This window comes from Polypterus senegalus, chromosome 15 (assembly GCF_016835505.1).
Source record: "Polypterus senegalus isolate Bchr_013 chromosome 15, ASM1683550v1, whole genome shotgun sequence".
Lineage (NCBI taxonomy): Eukaryota > Metazoa > Chordata > Cladistia > Polypteriformes > Polypteridae > Polypterus > Polypterus senegalus.
Genome location: NC_053168.1, coordinates 36,854,112 through 36,875,958, shown reverse-complemented (window position 1 = coordinate 36,875,958; position 21,847 = coordinate 36,854,112). Strand labels below are relative to the sequence as shown.

Genomic DNA, 21,847 nt, shown 5'->3' with positions numbered 1-21,847 from the left:
TGGCATTTAAAAAAAAAAGTTTTTCATGAGCCAGAGTCTAAGACAAGGTGGCGAATGTCGAAGAAGGGAGTGGCTCCTGCGTTGTTTGAGTGGAACAATTTCTCTGTTCCACTTTCAAGACCTGGAGATTGGGAGAGGAAAAAGCTACCGATGGAGGATAAAATCCTCAAGGACCACAACTACATTTCGGCTCTGCACCCAGCAGTTGTCGATCTGGTGCTTGATAAAAACATATCGTTCAGGGAGGAGATCCTCCAGCTGAGGAAACAAATTAAGACCCTTAAAAATGAAGCAGTGGTTTGGCATTCATTTAGCTGGCTCAGACAGAAACATTCGCTTTTTTGTAAGGCAAGATGTCCAAGCAGACTCATGTTATTATGTATTAAGCTTACATACATATTCACCTGTCCCTGAATAAAGTTTAACTATGTTAGCTTTGGCTGGTACACAAACATGTTAATACATCTGGATGTTGCCTTCACAATTGTGGATGTAGCCCAAAACATAGTAGTTTGAACCCCTTCTTCTATTTAGTTCCTGACATTTAGCACAATGCTTGAATAATGCAACTTGCATCATTTACCATTAAGTCAGGGCATGACCTGAAGAGATCAGGTGAAAACGCTATAGCTAGTCTGTTGTGATATCGGGGCCGAAGTGAGGCAGTTGGCGGATGTGCAATTCAGAAAAAAGTGTGCATTTAGCCTATTAGGAGTGGCTAGACAGCCTAAACTGCATATTTTGGGATGGGGAGAGGTAACCAGAGTACCAGGTATAACCCATTTGAACACAGGAAAAACATGCAAACACACTACAGAATGTATATGGGCCGGGAACAGAGTCCATGTCCATGAAACTACTAAAATGATAATATACTAAGTATAGTAAGGTGGCTATCAAAACTGATCATTCAAAAACAGCTTCAGGAGATGAATCATTACAAAAAAATACAAATTGCTGCAAAATAGACAGAAAAAAATAAATGTATACAAAGATGTAAGGGACAGAGGGTTTACGCAATAAATAGTACAGTTGATGGCATATGACTCGAAGTTGGCATAATCCTCCGGATGGCAAAATAGTAGCTTTTTTCTCATAACAGACAATATCGAGAAGCTTTTCTTTTCCTTAGTTCAGTAGATTTTCTTTAGTGAAATTATCTTGCCTTCTCTTAAGAAAAACAAAAAATTCTTTATAAACAAAAGATGCAAGTGGAATACAAAAGACTATGTAGAATTTCAAGACCTGTATATGATGCTTGCAATTAAGAAGCCACATAAAATGTAACTGTTACAACTATTGCAGCGAGACTATAGATTTATCAAAATTTAATTCAGCAAAACCTAAACTCAAGTTTTTAAAAGTGGTTCAGTGATTACTGCTGCTGCTTTTTAATAACAGAGTCCTGAATTCAGATCTAGGCTTGGGCACTGTCGGCATGGAGTTGGAAAAAATTACTGAAAATGTTCAAAGTACTTAATTTTCCTGCCATTTTACAAAGAGTTTAGGCTATGTGTGATTGCATAAATGTGTCTTGTAATGAACTGGAATGATCCTGATGCCGCAGCTCCCAATGACACTGTTTAACAACAAGGACATAGAGAAAATTGACACAGAGAAAGGGTTAACATCACTACATACGGTGACTAAATCAGAATTTGGGCCTATTTTCCTGGAACCTGTGAGAGTGCAGCAATAACTGCTATGCATGTGCCACCTGCATAAACATACAAGAGTAAGTATTACAAGAATGCTTTCCTGACTGCATACACTTAAAAGTGTTAAATAATGTCAGGTTTGCAATATCTTCATCTCTGTGAGATGCCAGCTAAAATAACAAAGGATGGAAAAAACACACCACAAAAGAAGAAATTGATCAAAAAACACGAATTCACAGACTACAGTAAGGAACAGATGTCTCTATTATCTGCTTCCAAATTATGATTAACAGCTTTCTCATCTGAGTGTCTCAGATGGCCTTAAAGAATCATGAGCTGATGAAAACAGAGCACTTAGCATTTTATTAACAAAGCACACACTGCTTAAGACTGTCAGAATTCCAACTAATGGTCTAAGCCTCTAAATTTTAACAAGCCACTGCAAAATCCACAGAAGGGATTTAAGCTAAAAATTATTCTCTGCATCTAAAGTGCAATATGAACATGAGCAATACAACAACTGCAAATGTTAACAATTCTGCATTTTAATACTTAATAATTACTTCACAGAAGCATATACACTAATATACTGCAGTTCTTGACACATACATGAATAAATGATGAATTCCAACCAATAGCAAGCATCTTCTTTTGTTCACAAACTTAAATGGGAATAATGCAACTCATGTACCGTAGATCCCGTTATATAAGCCGAGAATTTCGTCCTAGATTTTTGGCTTGGAGTTTGGGGGTCGGTTTATACAACGAGTATCGTTTCAGATTCAAGATTTCTAGCGTAATGCCGGTTTTGCTGATGAATACGGAAGTAAATAATGACGAAACCACAAAGCCATCTTTCAGATGAAGAAGTAATTTTGCATGCCGGTACTTTAAATTAAATAAAGAATTTATTCAAAAAAGTGTTTTAGTTGTTGATTTTATTAATAAAATTATAATCAATTATCGGGAAGTTTAAAATAAAAATTTTTGTTCAACATCTTGCGTTATGACCCGAATGCGGTCACGTGTATCCGCTTCCGCTATTGTAAACAACCAAGAGTGTTAGTAGCGTCAGTCAGAGCCCAGATACATGTGTTTGTGGATGTAATTTCGGTCATTGCAGTGATTTACCTATATATATATATATAATTCATTAAGACCATGCAAGCAAGACACATAATTGCTAAGGAAGGAAGAGAAGGTAAAGAAAGCGATCACAATCGAAACAAAGATGGAAATTGTGTGGAAATATGAGACTGCTGTTTGTGTGACCGATCTCGCTAATATGAAATCCACCATCTCGACAATTTTACAAAGAAAAGATCTGCATAAGGAGGCTCCTTCTAAACAATAATCACCTTCTGTTTCATTCTCCTCTTCCTCCCTTCCTGCAACCCAAAGATGTCAAATTAAATGGTGAGTACAGTATGAAATTGTTGTTTCTAGACTAGAATAGAATGCCTTTTATTGTCACTATAAACATCTACAATGAGATTAAAAGCAGCTCCTTCGGTGCAGAAAAAAAGTTCTGTATAGGGCTTGTATGGTCGTTTTTTTAGCCTTAGCATAACGCCGGATCTGCGGCCCCGTTTCTACTTTCTTTCCCTCCTCCGTCTACGTCGTCTCCTAGACCCGACAACAATCCACGGAGAGCCCGCTGGTCTCGCTATGTTGTCTGGGGTGTTGAGCGTGTGATGAAAAACACTTGAAACAGATGTCTGGCTCTGGACACCGATGTCTATAAGATTCTGACAGGTGTAGCGGATGTTCGCCGAACCGATCGTGCACAAACAAGGAAATAAAAAAAAAAAGTACAAAAACAACAAAAAAGTGCACTGAAAAGGAGAGCCCTGAGCCACTGCGACCATGCGCGCCGCCATGCTCCTAGCTTAATCTAGCCTACTTCTGGTAGGCTAGGCACTTTTTATAACTTTTTAGTTAGTACATTAGAAAAATTATTGGTGTTTTGGTAAATTATGCACATTATACAACCCTTTTTTATTATGAAAAGGTTACGTAAGTGTTGCAGTGGGAGGTTCGGAATGCATTATGGGTTAGCCTTTGCGAACGAATTAAGTTCATAAGTCAAAGGTCCACTGTATTGCGTATTTAAGTTAATCAAATTTATAACGAGTCTCCAGAAATCCACCCGCCGATGTACCGTATTTGCGTATATAGTTTCAACACAAAGGTTTCATTTTACCAAACTTCTCCGCAATCACTTCCAAAAATGCCGGCAGTTTTAAATTCTCGCTGATAAGCATGATAAATATACCTGAAGAGACACTTTTAAGGAAATTTTGAAAATTTTGCTTGGAGAAGGGGGTCGGCTTAAATACCGGTCATTGGCAAATACATGTCATTTAGTAGGTAGAGAAGGGGGTCGGCTAATATACCGAGTCGGCTTATATTCCAGGATCTACGGTACCTGTATGTATATTACAAAACAGGTTAGCCTATTCAGTTTAGGTCAAAGATCAAATAAGGAGAAAGAACTGAATAAAAGATTTGATAACAAAAATAAATATCTTAAAAAGCTAGGGCAGGACAAGAAAGGATTATTTTCAATACTCAAAATCAACAGTACTTACCACTACCTAATGCATAGTGGTGTCTAAGAGATCACAAAAAAAATGGAATTGAAGACAGGACTCTTGACCAATGAAGGAGGCTGCCTTCAGTTCAAATGCACAGTATTATGGGAATGTGCCTTTCCTATGTATCTTTTGCATTGCATTTACTGGAAGTATTAATATAATTTTAGCAAAAAATGCATCTATTTTGTATTTTCTGAGAATACAAATGAATAACGGACATGCAGTACCAATTATGTAAGTTTTTTTTTTTCCATGACTATTTTTCACATTGTTTGCCAATGTCCAGGTCATCGTTGGCTCTTGTTCAATTTGAATTTTCATTGTGTACTTTCTCCAAGAAAACATGACATTAAATTTTTCTTTCTCGACACCACTAAACTACACAAGGGGAAAAGGAATATATATATATTTTTTTGGATGGAGTACTCCTTTGAAGGATAGTTTAAGTCGAAGGTATTTGTTCACAATCATGATATATATTAATTAGTCACGTGAAATTCTGTCCTAAAGCAAAGCACTTTTTATGAATTTAAAAAAAAAAACCTAGCCTGCACTTGCACTTTAAAATGAAAGTGAAGGGTACCATATGTGAGAAAAAGCCTTAAAAAACTTACCATATACAACAACTTTGAAACAGCAAAGGCTTAGATTTAGGAAAAATGTACCTTACTCGCCTTTCTGAGGCATCTATGTAACAACAAAAGTAAAGAGGAAGTAATAAATTTCCTCACAGATTCTTGGTACTATTTTCTCAAAGTAATGATTTGAACTTGAATGCAGAACTTTCCTTTAAGCAATCTTAAATCTTAAGTAACTTCACAGTGTAAGCAATACAAGATGGACTCCAAAAGCCATTAGAGATGCCATCACGTTCTACATCCCAAAACACACAGTGTCAGTGTACTATATACCACGTGAGGTTTTGTGCAGTTGTAAAGAGACAATGTGGAATGCCTGGTGAAACATGTTTTAATTGTGCAGGGTTACTCAAGGTTAGTTAAAAACAACCCCTTCAAAGCAGATCCAGTCAGTTTATCTCCTGCATATCTGCACTGCGTACACATCTTACTACTCCAAAAACCTTCAACATTCCTAAAGAATACGGTCATCTAAACCAAGACTTATGATGTGAAACATAGAAGTACAGACAAAAAAAAATGAACATAATATCCACTTTGTGAAAAAATAAATATACATCAAACTAACTACATTTGCCACACATTTCCTAACCAATAAAAGAGCAACACGAAACTCCCAAAGTCTTCTATCTCTGCAGCAACGCCTTTTTCAAAATAGGCAATTTCATGTTGCAAATAAATGTGGATAGCATCTGAATTCAAAAGTACAACCCCCGCGTGAAGAGGCTTCCTTTTTGTGGGTTGCTTAAATTTTCCACATGGGTTTATTAAGGAATATTTTAGCATTATGTGCATAAAATTGGATGACTTAACATATGTATTATGCAACACAAATAAAGTTACCTTTTCATGGACCTTTTTAAACTGTTGGCTATTGTCCAGCTTTGGTCACCACTGGCTTCTGTCCTATCAGAAATGTTGTTATGTCTGTTCTACATGGAAAAAAATGGAATTAAAAACTTTTCTCAGCCATCACTACCAACTATGTGGGAAAAGTAACAAGAATATTTTGGGTGGAGTATTTCTTTAAAGCAACTGATACAGTCCTGTTTGAAGAACATGTGACACCAAAAAATATATATTTTTGTTCCCCTCTCAGGTTCATCCTGAAATCTAAAATATTCCCAATCATTTGGTAATAATCCTGGATTAGAATCATTGAGTGGCAGAACACCTCTGAGCTTTCCTTTCGATTCCCCTGAATATACACGCTACTGAACAAAGAAATGCAAAGTAGTTTGGTAGCAACTGAGAAAGGACCTTCATTGTGGTCTATCATGGTTTGTCTTGGGGGCTAATGAACAAACGGGTGAACATGCCTGAATATGGTTCATGTTGTTGATAAAATGATCTGTCAACAGTTTACCGCTACTATACTTGCTTTGGGAAAACAGGTCAATAAAAAAATTGCATACAGTACATACATTTACATAAAAATTAGTTTTTGATAACAAAAAGGAAAACGTATTAAAAATAATAATTCCAAAACACTTACATTGCATGACCTTTACTTCTTTACCAAGTGGCATCCAAAGCCCTTTAGTTGGAGCATGAGCCAAAAACTCTCTAGCATCTTCATTGCCTGGGGCATCAGGGATACAGTCTTCTGGTCTGTCTTCTTCTTCCTTCAAGAATGAATAAATTAACAAATAATTGCATTTTCTTTTCTATTTTAGAAATTAAACAATTAAAAAACAAATGTTTTTATTTTTAAAGAATGCTCCAAAACTGAACTTGCTTATTCATTCATATAATTCCCATTCCATTGTGCGGTCTCTGTTCAAAAGTTTTTAATCTTATATTTTCAAGCAGAACGAAGAGAAAGGAATTTAAGATATATATACAAGTTGATAGTGACCAGTGAAACAATGTGAAAACCTTTCATAGGAAAACTGAAGAAAAAAAAAAAAATCTCACATTAAATGTGTCACATAATGTTTGTTATCCAACTTCTTTAACAGGTTTGACCACCCTAACCCACTCTCACCTCGGAGTACTTCATCCTCCACCCATCCTTCTGCCCATACCAGCATAGGTGAGACATCCTCACCCACAATTGCAGCAGCACAGGTGAGCAGAGAGCTGAGGAGACTTTGTGCCAGCAAAGCAGCGGGTCCAGATGGTGTATCTCCACGACTGCTGAAGGCCTGTGCGCAGGAACTGGGGAGTCCTCTACAGCGCATCTTCAACCTGAGTCTGGAACAAGGGAGAGTCCCGAGGCTTTGGAAAACATCTTGTATCACCCCAGTCCCAAAGGCATCACGTCCTAGTGAGCTGAATGACATCCGGCTTGTTGCTCCGATGTCACATGTGATGAAGACCATGGAGCGGCTGCTGCTTCACAACCTGAGGCCACAGATCCGCCACGCTCTCGACCCTCTACAGTTCGCTAAACAGGAGTAGGTGGGAGCAGAGGATGCCACCATCTGTATGCTACACCGATCCCTCTCCCACCTGGACAGAGGCAGTGGTGCTGTAAGAATTATGTTTTTTGACTTCTCTAGCGCCTTCAACACCATCCAACCTCTGCTCCTTACGGACAAGCTGACTGTGATTGGAGTAGACTCACACCTGGTGGCATGGATCGTGGACTATCTTACAGACAGACCGCAGTATGTGCGTCTTGGGAACTGCAGGTCTGACATTGTGGTCAGCAACACAGGAGTGCCGCAGAGGACTGCACTTTCTCCGGTCCCGTTCAGCCTGTATACATCAGACTTCAAATACGATTCAAAGTCCTGCCACGTGTAAAAGTTTGCTGATGACATTGTTATTGTGGGCTGCATCAGGAGTGGGCAGGAGGAGGAGTACAGGAAGCTAATCAAGGACTTTGTTAAATGGTGTGACACAAACCATTTACACCTGAACACCAGCAAAACTAAGGAGCTGGTGGTGGATTTTAGGAGGCCCAGGCCCCTCATGGACCCCGTGATCATCAGAGGCGACTGTGTGCAGAGAGTACAGACCTATAAATACCTTAGAGTGCAGCTGGATGACAAATTGGACTGAACTGCCAATACTGATGCTCTGTGCTGTGCTGTGTGAGAACAGAGCTGACTATACTTTTTTAGAAGGTTGGCGTCCAACATCTGCAATAAGATGCTGCAGATGTTCTACCAGACGGTTGTGGCGAGTGGCCTCTTCTACTTGGTGGTGTGCTGGGGAGGCAGCGTAAAGAAAAACGACGTCTCACGCCTGGACAAACTTGTTAAGGCGGCAGGCTCTATTGTAGGAATGAAGCTGGACAGTTTTAACATCTGTGGCAGAGCGATGGGCGCTAAGCAAACTCCTGTCAATCATGGAAAATCAACTGCATCCACTGAACAGGATCATCTCCAGACAGAGGAGCAGCTTCAGCGACAGACTGAGGTGATCGTTCCCCCCCCCACCCCAACTATGCGATTCTTCAATTCCACCCGCAGGAGTAAATGCTAACATTATTCAAAGTTATTGTCTGTTTTTAACATGCATTTTTATTACTCTTTAATTTAATATTTTTTTTGTATCAGTATACTGCTGTTGGATTATGTGAATTTCCTCTTGGGATTAATAAAGTATCTAACACTCAAAGCTGTGTTTACTAAAATATTGCTTAATAGTTACTACCTGAATTATCTATCACCATGAACAAAAACAGGAAGCCCAAAAACTCACTGGAGAGACGTTTTGAATTGAAGACAGGAGCCTTGACCAATGAATGAGGAGGAGAGGTGGGGTTTCAACTCAAAATGACATTCTCATAAGGTTTTAGTTTCCTGTTCATGATGTGCTCCATGTGTTTTGCATGTTTTGAGCACACAACTGGATAACCGACATGTGGACACAGCAACATTACGTGAAATGAAGAACAACACATATATGGAGGATCGCAGGAATCATCGGGTAGAGGGATCCTTTCATTGGATTGGCAGTGCTGTTTCAGCCGTGGAATGGCCAAATGGGGGAGGCAGCTTGATGGATGAGGTCTCCAGGACTCTAAACAAATCCACATCATATTATGTGATATTATCTACCGTTAAATTCTACTCCGTAATTCTAAAATTTTTATACTGTATTGAGGATTTGTTCTGTTCTGTGTATTGTACTGTATTGTATTGACTCCTTTCTTTTTCATACCCACTGCACGCCCAACCTACCTGGAAAGGGGTCTCTCTTTGAACTGCCTTTCCCAAGGTTTCTTCCATTTTTTCCCTACAAGGGTTTTTTTTGGGAGTTTTTCCTTTTCTTCTTGGAGAGTCAAGGCTGGGGGACTGTCAAGAGGCAGGGCCTGTAAAAGCCCATTGCGGCACTTCCTGTGTGATTTTGGGCTGTACAAAAATAAATTGTATTGTATTGTGTATATATATATATATATATATATATATATATTTTTCCCCCCATCATGGAAGTTTTTCATATTGTTTTGCCAATATACAGCATTTGGTCACCACTATTATACTTTTTTTCTCTCCATTCTGCATGAAAACATGAGATTAAACATTTCTCTAGCGACCACTACAAAGTACATGGGGTAAACAACATATAAAAAGCATTTTGTTACATTAGTTTTTGGATGGAGTATTGCATTAAATAAATGCTCCAGAGATCCCTCGAAAATTATTATTTTTTTTTTTTACTTTATAAGATAGTTTAAAATCAGTCCCTTATTATAAAGTCTGAAGGTTGATAGAAGTATTGATTAGTGTAAAGCTGCAACAAATACCCAACTGCTTGCTATATTTCTAGGAAAGGAGAGCAAAAATAACATTAATCTGAGCAATAAAATATGTAACTGAAAGAAGAGTGAGATGATAATGCCTAACAAAATGCAACTGTTGTGATCAGTACACATAAGCTATAATACTGTGAAATATCTAGATCATTTGAAAATCTTTTTAAATATAAGAATATAAGTCGGTGCCAAACAGAAAATGACAGCACTTGCAGTCTATACATTATGTAAGAAAATATTTCCTTTTAATTATGATATTATTAAATTTTCTACACAATAAAAATACCATAATTGGTGATTTAATGTTTGTAAATCCAGCTAACTATGGTTAGGTTCCCTTTTTTCACATCCTCTCAAGAAAAATAAAAAAAGAGAATTAATATGGAAGTGCCACAGAAGAAGTAATCCGTATGTACAAGGATACAAACCTTAATGAGCCCAGGAGGTGGCTTCTCATAACTAAAAAACAAACAAACAAACAAACAAAACATAGAAACAAGAATTAATGAGTACAGACAAATCAGCTCTGTTCTGCTCAGTTACGGAGTCTAAAACTATACTCGGATTTCATTAGGGCTGCGAGATCCGCAAAATTTCCTTCTAATAACACAACTGTATGCTGCTAGGTTTCTAAAAGACGTAACATTTACTCTAGAAAACAGTTTGGAATATGTCTGCATGACTCTGTACTTACAGAAACAAACCACCAAAAAAGGCATTTTCTGTTTCAGGCCTATACAGCAAGTATGGGATACAGAGATTACAAAAAGAGCAACACGGGCGGGCAAGGAAGAAATGTCAGTCAATAAGTTTGTTTATTTTAACAAAACAAACAAACAAACAAAGAAAAGAAATGCTTGATTAAAAAAATAAATCTAAACTAAAAGTGGTTTTATTTTACACGCTAGAAAAGTGAAATAGTCTGAGAACAAGCAGTGAAAAACGTAAATAACACTGGCAAATGAGAATAAAAATGCAAGCTTAAATAAAACATAAATTAACGCAATCACTTGCCTCCACTATCAATTCAGACAAAACCAAAGGTGGTCAGTTTAGGTGCATTAGTGCAGGCAGTGGAGGTGGCCTTCAGCTCTCATGTACTTGGCAAGTTAAATTAGCCTGTTATTTTCCTTCAAATATGGGAGAGATGAGAATTGGAGAAGAGTTCCCTTCTGTGTTCCCCTTAAACGTCCTCACATAGCTTGACATTTTGCTGCATTCACTTGGTGAAGACTTCACTAAACAGCAGCACACAAATGACGTGATTACACATATATTCAAAACCGACGTCATTCACCATCATTAGTGGAGAGTAACTAGAGTCACTACAGAATTCCAAGTTTTTAAAAGGTCAACATCAAAAACGTTATATCATTAATGGGTGAAGGTGGGCCAATTTTTGGCAAGAAGAGGCTGTTAATTCCGAAAAGCTCCCCACTCCCATCACCTAATTTTTGTAAAAGAACATCATGTCAAGTTTTGAAGGTCCAAAACACTTGGTGGTAATTTATGCCATGTGTTAATGGCTCATTATGGGAAGAAAAACCTAACATTTTTATGAAATCTGCTTTTAAGTTTCCATCTGTCCTTGTGTTTTTGTTAAATAATTTATTCTGATTTAACAGTAGGGATCCATTACCCAATAATTTGAATAACTTCAATCAAGACACATCTTTATCTCCGTTTCCTTAAACTGAAAAGCTTCAAGTTCTTTAACCTCTTCGCGTTAGATCCTGTTTAAACTAAAGTACTTGATTGTATGAAAAAGGTGCAGCTGGCTGCCATAACCAATATAAACATCAGATGAGTTTAGAAACGGAAATGCAGTTCATCTGTGTCCAGAAGATCAGGCCTGCAACAAGGACCATGCTGGACACTAATAGGATGGACAGTGCAGGGCAGGATTAGAGTGTGCGCCATTCTGATTACCTGCGTGCAACAGGCTGACCACACGATATTAATTTATCAGGATTCAAACAGCGCCTTTTACTTCCGTGTACCTTCAGTTTGGAATTAATATTTGTTTAAGGTAAGTGTCACCTTTGCTATTCCCGTTATACAACAATTAAATGAGATCAGTGTTATCAGGTGTTGTCAATGATTATGAATCTGGTAGGAACAAAAACCTGCAGCCGCAACAATGGGCCCCCGGGACCGAGCTTGGGAAGCACCGACGTAGGCGCGCACATTCTCTGGATGTACAATGTTGACAGAGCACAACAACTCCTCGAGCCTTGCACTTTCAAGTTTTGATGCACCGACTGTATGTTCATATCTCACATTATTACTTCCTAAGCCTAACGCTATACATTTCCTTATATTAAGTTTCTTTCCCCACAAAGTCTGAATTATGTCCACGTCCTTCTGAAACGATTCCTCCGATTCTAGAGTGATAGCCACTGCACCTGGCTTAGCACCTTCCAACTCAACCAGTTTATTATTTATATTTTAATCCTGATCGTTTGCAAATGTTAAAAAGAGCAGAGGCCGCAGATCTGACACCACTTTTAACGTCAGATGACATCACTCCTCACCAACATAGCGTCACGGTCAAGTCGAAAGCCTGCACATGCCTGTGAAATGCCGAGAGAGAACACCTAATACAAGAATAAGTCTACCATATCACACACGTTACTAAACCACACAAATCAGAGACAGCAGAACTGATGAAACGAGTAGCAAAAAGCTGTTCCGGTTTACTCACAAGGTCTCGACGTGCTTGATTCGTTGCACCTGCTCGTTAACTTTCAGGATCGTTTTTTTATTCGGCTGAGACGGCTCTTTGCTTTCTGCCTTGTCCTTTCTGCGTTTTCGCGACTCGCCTCGTTCCCGTTCCCTCTCCCGTTGTCGTTCTCTTGACCTCGACCTTTTCCGAGAAGACATTGCGCATACCTGGTTAAAATTACCAGCGGTATGTAAAGTTTTTTTTTCCCCTTGTTTTTATTGTATTTACAGAACAAGCAGGTAAATACAAGCGTTACCGCACACTGCGGAGGAAATGCTGAAGAGGGCAGACCAGCGGCTTTTATTTAAACACGCGAGCGCCCCCTACAGTCAGGGAGGCTACACTGTTATATTCGAGGTGACGGTTTTAATGTTTAGCTATTTGTGTCTTTCTCCATCGATTTTTAAAACTTTTTCCAGATCACGGTGTCGTAACTATCATAAAAGACTTTTAGTTTTTAAACCTTAAATTGTCGAGATACTGTTGATTTGTACTAAGTAGGTAAAAGTCTATGCTTGTTTTACCACTCGTATACTGTGAAGCACATTATCCTTCTATTTGCTAACTCCTACGTTTCAGATTTGGGCTGCATGTGCCAGTGACCTTTAAAGTCATGCTTCAAGGGCCTACATTTTCTTACAGTGCTGCCCAGGACAAACTGGTGAAAAATGGGAGAAGTGTGGGGTTGAAGGCAAAACTGACAACACCGGATGATTGAAATGGTGAACATTCGTGTGTATTTGTTTTTAATAGTTTTATATTTTCTGTTAGGAATGCAAACGTCAGAAAACCCAAGTCCAAGTGACTTGACTCTAAAAGGGCAAAACCAAAGGAATGCCACACCACTAATATACTGGTATGTCATCTTAATTATTAGCAGCCAAGTTATCATCAGCAAACCGGACTACTGCTTTCTGACAAAATGATTAGCTCAAAAAGAACTTTTATCAAACATCAAAGTGAAGAAAGGAAATCTTGAAGTCCTCCTATTTTGCTTTTCTGTTTTTCTTCAAGGTTCAGGAGCATTTTGAGATGGGAGAAGGGGAACTTCTTTGCACTGCCAGATTTGGTAGATGGAGAAGGTGTACTGGAAGCCGATTTCGCTAACCTGAAAAAAGAAAATTCAGGTAGTTAGTTAATTGGTCTGATTAAATACTTAACCTAATTTGGAGTGAAACACAATAGTCAGTTATGGAGTACATGAGACAGAACTGTACTAGCACTGTGTTAAGAGCTTGCAGTTGAATGCTATATGGCACTAGCAGTGCATAATCTGCAGGTCTGTGTTGTTGCAGTGAAAAATGGAAGGAGATCTCAACTAAAGTTTACCTTTTTATACATATACACACACATACAGTTTGGTCCATAAATATTTGGACAGAGACAACTTTTTTCTAAGTTTGGTTCTGTACATTACCACAATGAATTTTAAATGAAACAACTCAGATGTAGTTGAAGTGCAGACCTTCAGCTTTAATTCAGTGGGTTGAACAAAAAGATTGCATAAAAATGTATATATACACATACACACACACACTCACCTAAAGGATTATTAGGACCACCATACTAATACGGTGTTTGACCTCCTTTCGCCTTCAGAACTGCCTTAATTCTACGTGGCATTGATTCAACAAGGTGCTGAAAGCATTCTTTAGAAATGTTGGCCCATATTGATAGGATAGCATCTTGCAGTTGATGGAGATTTGTGGGATGCACATCCAGGGCACGAAGATCCTGTTCCACCACATCCCAAAGATGCTCTATTGGGTTGAAGAAGAAGAACTTAAGGAGCCAACCCCGCAGGTATGCCTGTTTGACTGGGTAAACCATACAAAACAAACAAGCAAACATTTGCTTCATTTAGCGCCTTTCTATACTTAATACAGTGGATTCGGAAAATATTCAGACCCCTTCACTTTTGGCACAGTTAATTTGTGTTATAGATTCCATTTTAAATGGATACATTTGTCAATTTTACCCATCAATCTACACTCAGTAACCCATAACGACAAAGTGAGGTGATTTTAGAAAAGTGTGCAAATTTTTAAAAATCTAAAACTGAAATCTTTCAATCATATGAGCCACTGGACAAGCCTTTGACTGTGCTTGAGTGGTCCTGCCAAAGCCCAGATTTTAACCTTATAGAGTGTCTGTGGAGAGACCTGAAGATGCCAGTTTATTGGCACTTCCCAACCAACCTATTGAAGCATAAGAGGATCAGCCAGGAAAAATGGGATAAACCAAACAAATCCAGTTGGGCAAAGCTTGTAGGGACTCAGCCAAGAAGACTCAAAGCTGGAACTGCTGCCAAAGAATGCTTCTATGAATGAGATTTTAGTTTTTGATTATTAATAAATTTACAAAACTTTCTGAAAACATGTTTTCACTTAACGGTTATGGGAAATTGAGTGTAGATTGATAAGTAAAAATGGCAAATGTATCCTTTATAAATTAAATCTACAACACAATAAAGTGTGCAGACAGTAAAGGGGTCGGAAAACTCTTTGAATCCACAGTACCGGCCCATGGCGGTTTATTGTTACAGGGATACAGTTCAGCTTGTTTTTATGTATTTTGAAAGCAGAACTACACACCGTCATGTAAGAGACTAAACTGTTTCACTGAAATAGCCAAGATCTCTCACTTGAGTGCCTGTCAAGTGACATATCAAGACAGCATGGACTTTATTGGTGGAGACCCAATTCTAGTAGCAGAACTGTGCCAGATAGATATGGCTGGGCTCATCTCTGTGTACAGAACTCTGCACTGGACATTGACTAATGAAAGTCCCAAGAAGCAAGCTTGGTGCACAGCATCTGGAGCTTGTACAACTGGGCAAGCCACTGAGTCATCTTGATGGCTTTGAGCTGCAGAGATGGAAAAGTTTGACAATTGTTTACAGTCTCTTTTTGTCATTTCTTGTTGTGGATCCTGCCAACTTGCATGGAGTTATGGCACATTGCCACTCATGGCGTTCTGTGCTATTAGTCCTATGTATGGATATCACTTGAAGTCGGACCCTGAGAAAGGGGAATTATAACTTGAGTGTGCCCCTGTACTGTAATTCCCCACTGAAACGATCACCCTCAACAGTATAATGACTCTGGTGACTTTATTTTTTCTTATATCTTATTATAAACAGCAAGGCTACTCAGATAAAAACTTTTGTGTTTTTTCGGTGAAAATATGTGCATGTCAGAAAAAACAGGAAAACTGCAAAAATACAAAAACTAGATTTAAAAAACTGTGCTGTATGTACATTTCTACACACTTTACCATTTATAAAACATTATCACCTTGTCCATGTGTGTATGGGAATGCACACCGATTACAACCCTGAAACATCCATATATGGAGCATGCTAATCTAACTCATACATATGCAATCATGATGCTGCATAACTTTATTAGCTGGTAGAGCAGACCCCGCCCCCTGAATTCAAGAGTTTCTAGCTGTGCTCCACAACTAAGAGCACAAGATGACACGCTGCATTATGGGGGTATGGGAAAGGTGTAAGATACCAGCATCTGAGTGGGAAATGGTTATCACCTGGTGCATGTAACAATGTGACTGCGGTTACAATGAGTAGTACAGGCCATATGAAACCCTGAGGGTTTACTCAGTTACCAAGAAGCCATCACGTGATGTACAGCACCAATCATGTCTGTCAAAGCTACTTTACTTTAGAATAAATGAATCACAGGCTGACCCAGGCAAACTGCCTTTGGGTGTTTGTACACCCACACCATATGAAATAGATGTAACACCTCACCAGTTGGTTAATGGCCTAAAGCACAGCAAGTATGATGTAGCTGAACTTGGCAGATTCCCTGAGGAGTGAAAACAGGTGGCTGATATTAACTAATGAAAAACAAAAAAAAATTCTTCAGATTAAATGCAAAACATTGATCCTTTTAAAAGGGCACTAAAACAGCCTGCATGGCATATCCATCACTTTTGAGGTGAAGTGAAAATCTGCAGCCACTGCGGACCTCCAGGACTGTAATTGAGGACCTCTGCTCTACAATGTACCTCTAGGACCTCTACAATGTAACGAAAATTTGTCTTTGCTGAATGATATAGCTAACAAGGCATGGCTTCTAATTAGGAAACTGATTGGAATGAAAACCTGTAGCCACTGCGGCCATCCAGAATCGTGACTGTGGACCCCTGGTCTAGTCCCCACCCTATCCATGCCCTTTTGTCTCATTCCAGCTCCCTTGCTGGCATGGACTGTAGATATATATATATATATAAAAAAAAAAAAAAAGCAAAATTAATATTTAAAATTGTTACTTTAGCCAAGATAAAAAAAAAAAAAATCTCTTCTGGTATATTTAATCCAAAAAATGTAAAAAATGAAAAGAATGCATAAATAAACAGCACACTTATTTAGATTTTCAGTTACGAGCACTATTATTAATAGAAAAAAATAAAAACAGCTGTACTCCATATCTGACACAGACATGTGACATGTTCTACAATAAAACAATGTCGACTTCTTTATTTTTATTTAACAATCAGAAAAAAATACAATGCAAAAAAGCACATCATGAGCTCAACATTTCAAAGCCATTAAACTACAATTAGGAACACTGTACCTCAGTTCTCTTAAAGTTCTCTATTCTCTCATTCATAAAATAAAACTCCACATAAATCAATACAGTTGGGGGACACCATCAAGTTAATAATATTCTTCTGGTTTTAATTTCCCACCCTACAACTTCGTGTGTATTTGTTTTTAATAGTTTTATATTTTCTGTTAGGAATGCAAACGTCAGAAAACCCAAGTCCAAGTGACTTGACTCTAAAAGGGCAAAACCAAAGGAATGCCACACCACTAATATACTGGTATGTCATCTTAATTATTAGCAGCCAAGTTATCATCAGCAAACCGGACTACTGCTTTCTGACAAAATGATTAGCTCAAAAAGAACTTTTATCAAACATCAAAGTGAAGAAAGGAAATCTTGAAGTCCTCCTATTTTGCTTTTCTGTTTTTCTTCAAGGTTCAGGAGCATTTTGAGATGGGAGAAGGGGAACTTCTTTGCACTGCCAGATTTGGTAGATGGAGAAGGTGTACTGGAAGCCGATTTCGCTAACCTGAAAAAAGAAAATTCAGGTAGTTAGTTAATTGGTCTGATTAAATACTTAACCTAATTTGGAGTGAAACACAATAGTCAGTTATGGAGTACATGAGACAGAACTGTACTAGCACTGTGTTAAGAGCTTGCAGTTGAATGCTATATGGCACTAGCAGTGCATAATCTGCAGGTCTGTGTTGTTGCAGTGAAAAATGGAAGGAGATCTCAACTAAAGTTTACCTTTTTATACATATACACACACATACAGTTTGGTCCATAAATATTTGGACAGAGACAACTTTTTTCTAAGTTTGGTTCTGTACATTACCACAATGAATTTTAAATGAAACAACTCAGATGTAGTTGAAGTGCAGACCTTCAGCTTTAATTCAGTGGGTTGAACAAAAAGATTGCATAAAAATGTATATATACACATACACACACACACTCACCTAAAGGATTATTAGGACCACCATACTAATACGGTGTTTGACCCCCTTTCGCCTTCAGAACTGCCTTAATTCTACGTGGCATTGATTCAACAAGGTGCTGAAAGCATTCTTTAGAAATGTTGGCCCATATTGATAGGATAGCATCTTGCAGTTGATGGAGATTTGTGGGATGCACATCCAGGGCACGAAGATCCTGTTCCACCACATCCCAAAGATGCTCTATTGGGTTGAGATCTGGTGACTGTGGGGGCCATTTTAGTACAGTGAACTCATTGTCATGTTCAAGAAACCAATTTGAAATAATTCGAGCTTTGTGACATGGTGTATTATCCTGCTGGAAGTAGCCATCAGAGGATGGGTACATGGTGGTCATGAAGGAATGGACATGGTCAGAAACAATGCTCAGGTAGCCCGTGGCATTTAAACGGTGCCCAATTGGCACTAAGGGGCCTAAAGTGTGCCAAGAAAACATCCCCCACACCATTACACCACCACCACTGCACAGTGGTAACAAGGCATGATGGATCCATGTTCTCATTCTGTTTACGCCAAATTCTGACTCTACCATTTGAATGTCTCAACAGAAATCGAGACTCATCAGACCAGGCAACATTTTTCCAGTCTTCAACTGTCCAATTTTGGTGAGCTCGTGCAAATTGTAGCCTCTTTTTCCTATTTGTAGTGGAGATGAGTGGTACCCGGTGGGGTCTTCTGCTGTTGTAGCCCATCCACCTCAAGGTTGTGCGTGTTGTGGCCTCACAAATGCTTTGCTGCATATCTCGGTTGTAACGAGTGGTTATTTCAGTCAAAGTTGCTCTTCTATCAGCTTGAATCAGTCGGCCCATTCTCCTCTGACCTCTAGCATCAACAAGGCATTTTCGCCCACAGGACTGCCACATACTGGATTTTTTTCCCTTTTCACACCATTCTTTCTAAACCCTAGAAATGGTTGTGCGTGAAAATCCCAGTAACTGAGCAGATTGTGAAATACTCAGACTGGCCCGTCTGGCACCATCAACCATGCCACGCTCAAAATTGCTTAAATCACCTTTCTTTCCCATTCTGACATTCAGTTTGGAGTTCAGGAGATTGTCTTGACCAGGACCACACCCCTAAATGCATTGAAGCAACTGCCATGTGATTGGTTGATTAGATAATTGCATTAATGAGAAATTGAACAGGTGTTCCTAATAATCCTTTAGGTGAGTGTGTATATATATGTATATATGTATATATATATATATATATATATATATATATATATATATATACATACACACATATACACATATACACATTGTGGCATCCGGCCGGGACGCCCAGGAGGACCGGAGGAGGGCTTGTACCTCCTCCAGACTGCGAGGGGGCATCCGCCCTGGTTATGTTGGGGGCCACAGGTAAAGGGCTTGGAAGCCCAGCCCTGTAAGGACCTGTGGCCCCGCCAGGCGGCACCCCGGTGCCTGAATATCCCTGGAGCCCAGCACTTCCGCCACACCAGGAAGTGCTGGGGGGAAGACGACAGGGGAGACCCGGACGGCTTCCGGGTGCGCAGCCGGCACTTCTGCCACACTGGGGCGTGTCTATGGAGGAGTGCCGGGAAGCAGCTGGAGCCCATCCGGGTTTCTATTTAAGGGGCTGCCTCCCTTCAGTCGATAGCGGAAGTCGGGTGGAAGAGAGACGGAGCTGGAGAGAGGATTGAGGCGCCAGGAGAAAGGCACAAGGACTGTAAGGCCTGGACATTTGGGGGAACGGTGCAGGAGGCACTGGGGGGTGCACGTGTCTAATTGTAAATATATTGTAAATAAAAAGTGTGTGGTGGAGCCAACGATGTCCGTCTGTCTGTGTCCGGGTTCAAGTCCACAACATATATATATATATATATATATATATATATATACACACACACAGTAGAGTCTCGTTATCCTACCTTCGCTTATCCAACATTCCGTATTATCCGATGTCCCACCGCAAAAAAAAAAAATGCATCAATCGGCAACAAGAACTGCAAGTTGTGAGCGTGTGCGTAGTCTATTTTTTGTTGCTCCCGACTCTACCGCAGCCAATTACAGTGGAACCTCGGTTTGCGAGCATAATTCGCTCTGGAAATGTGCACGCAGTCCAAAGCACTCGTACAGTATATCAATGCGAATTTCCCCATAAGAAATAATGGAACTCAGTTTCTAAACTCTTGTGGAATTCCACCCAACTGGACGCCACGCAGAAGAGCGTCCCAAAGCAATCCCAGTGCTGTAGCAGTTTGCCATAAAGGCCAATCCGAAAAGATCGCGGACATGCTATAAGCGCCTGCTATCGATAGGTGATACAAGGAACATTATAAATGTAGAGGGCACAGTCTTACTTTCCCCCCGACCCTGCCTGACTGCAGTGTCTGTGTATAGGAGAATGGCAGATTCTACTAAAATAAATAGCCACACTGTTGCTGTTTCAAGCTGAATAAAGCTGGTGTTGCTAAAAGTAATGAGACTCAGCTTCGAGTTTTCGGGTGCAAGACGGGGACTCGCACATCACAGTACAAACACACACGCATGCAGTCACAATGCTGTAGTAAACAGTATACGCTCGTATGGATGTTGACTATATGAGTGATGGAGTTAAGGCTCTAGAAACTGCAATTAATTACATTGAGCAATAAGAAGAAGCTACAGGAATCGACATAATGATGTTGCAAAGATGGCGAGACTTCACAGCGAAGAAACGGCACTTGTCAGGAAAGCAGACTACGATCAAAAATGTCTTTAAATCATCACAGAACTAAGTACAGTACATACTGTATTTAACTCCAGACAAATCTGTAACTGCAAGTTCATTTTTTCAGTTAATTTATTCTGTTGTTTTGTTGTAAAACATGATTATTAGGTTCAGACTCTACTGTATGTGTATATATTTTTTTTTTCCGGTCTCGGCTCAGATGACGTCACTTCCTGTTCCGGCCATTAAAGCCACCATATTTTCCCTCTCAGTTCAGTTCTGTTTTGGACTCGCACCTATGAACATCTCTTCAAAATTACCCAACTGCAGCCAGGGCACAATATATGGGTGGATGCATCAAACCTTTTCAATGTCTTCAGTCTGTTATTGTGACAACATACGAGTATACATAATATTGTTAAAATGGGAAATGCTTACCTGGGTGTAGAAGCAGGACTCTTGCCTTTGGAAACAAAATTACAACTAGTCCCTTTCCCAGAGGAGTGTGGTGTAGAAACACCTGACCTACGTTTGAGTACATTGCTGGGGGTGTGTGGATTAGAGAAGGTGCTTAAGAAATCTCTTGTCACTCCTGAGTGTCTAGACATCTTGTTACAGTTGTAGCAGGTAACCAACTATTTGAAAAAGAAAAACATCTTGTCAACCAGGAAACATTAAAATTGCAATAATTAACAAGACAAAAACATGCTATACTAAACTAATAAGTTAACTTACTATATATACTTTTACCAGCAAGAGATATCTTGCATAATGATTTGATATTGAGCAACACCATATTCAGTCAACTTTGAACTTTCCGCAAAGTCTGTTGTATCAAATGCAGATGTTAATTTATAGCTAGGCGAAACTGGGGATGAATAAACTGTAATTCATCTAAAAATAAGCCCAAAAACACAACCGGCAGGAGAACAAGTCAAGAAAAAACACTCAGAAAACTGTAAGAGCAAGATTACAGTATTACTAAAAAGTATACAAGTTTTCAGGTCCAATAGTCTTGATCGGGGACTGCATAAAGGTGTTATGTGCAAAGTCGGTCACGGAGGATCATAGTGATTGCAGGTTTTTGTTCCAACACAATCACTTAATTAGAAATCGATCTATATTGATAGTGTATCTTATTTAATTTCATGGCTTGTTTATTGTTTCAACTCTACCATATCAGGCTATTCTTATATTGTAGTTTTTTCCCTTTCTACGGATATCATCCAAATTACTTGTAGACTTAAGTGGATGAGTAATTCTCAGTCCTCCA

The 21,847-nt window shown here is 39.2% G+C and overlaps 2 protein-coding genes across 2 annotated transcripts in view; both read right to left on the bottom strand.

Moving 5' to 3' along the window:
• Nucleotides 1-12,632, bottom strand: part of rp9 (RP9 pre-mRNA splicing factor) — a 32,131-nt gene extending 19,499 nt beyond the window's left edge. Inside the window, exons 1-3 of the mRNA XM_039736673.1 lie at nt 12,309-12,632; nt 10,033-10,063; nt 6,389-6,518 (exon numbers count right to left, since the gene is read on the bottom strand). Coding sequence (XP_039592607.1) covers nt 6,389-6,518; nt 10,033-10,063; nt 12,309-12,487 — 340 coding nt within the window. The 5' untranslated portion in view covers nt 12,488-12,632. The remainder of the gene's footprint in view (nt 1-6,388; nt 6,519-10,032; nt 10,064-12,308) is intronic.
• A 4,151-nt stretch (nt 12,633-16,783) lies between these two features.
• c15h18orf21 (chromosome 15 C18orf21 homolog) overlaps nt 16,784-21,847 on the bottom strand; it is a 36,183-nt gene continuing 31,119 nt past the window's right edge. Inside the window, exons 4-5 of the mRNA XM_039736674.1 lie at nt 21,013-21,209; nt 16,784-17,432 (exon numbers count right to left, since the gene is read on the bottom strand). Of these exons, the coding sequence (XP_039592608.1) occupies nt 17,279-17,432; nt 21,013-21,209 (351 nt within the window). The 3' untranslated portion in view covers nt 16,784-17,278. The remainder of the gene's footprint in view (nt 17,433-21,012; nt 21,210-21,847) is intronic.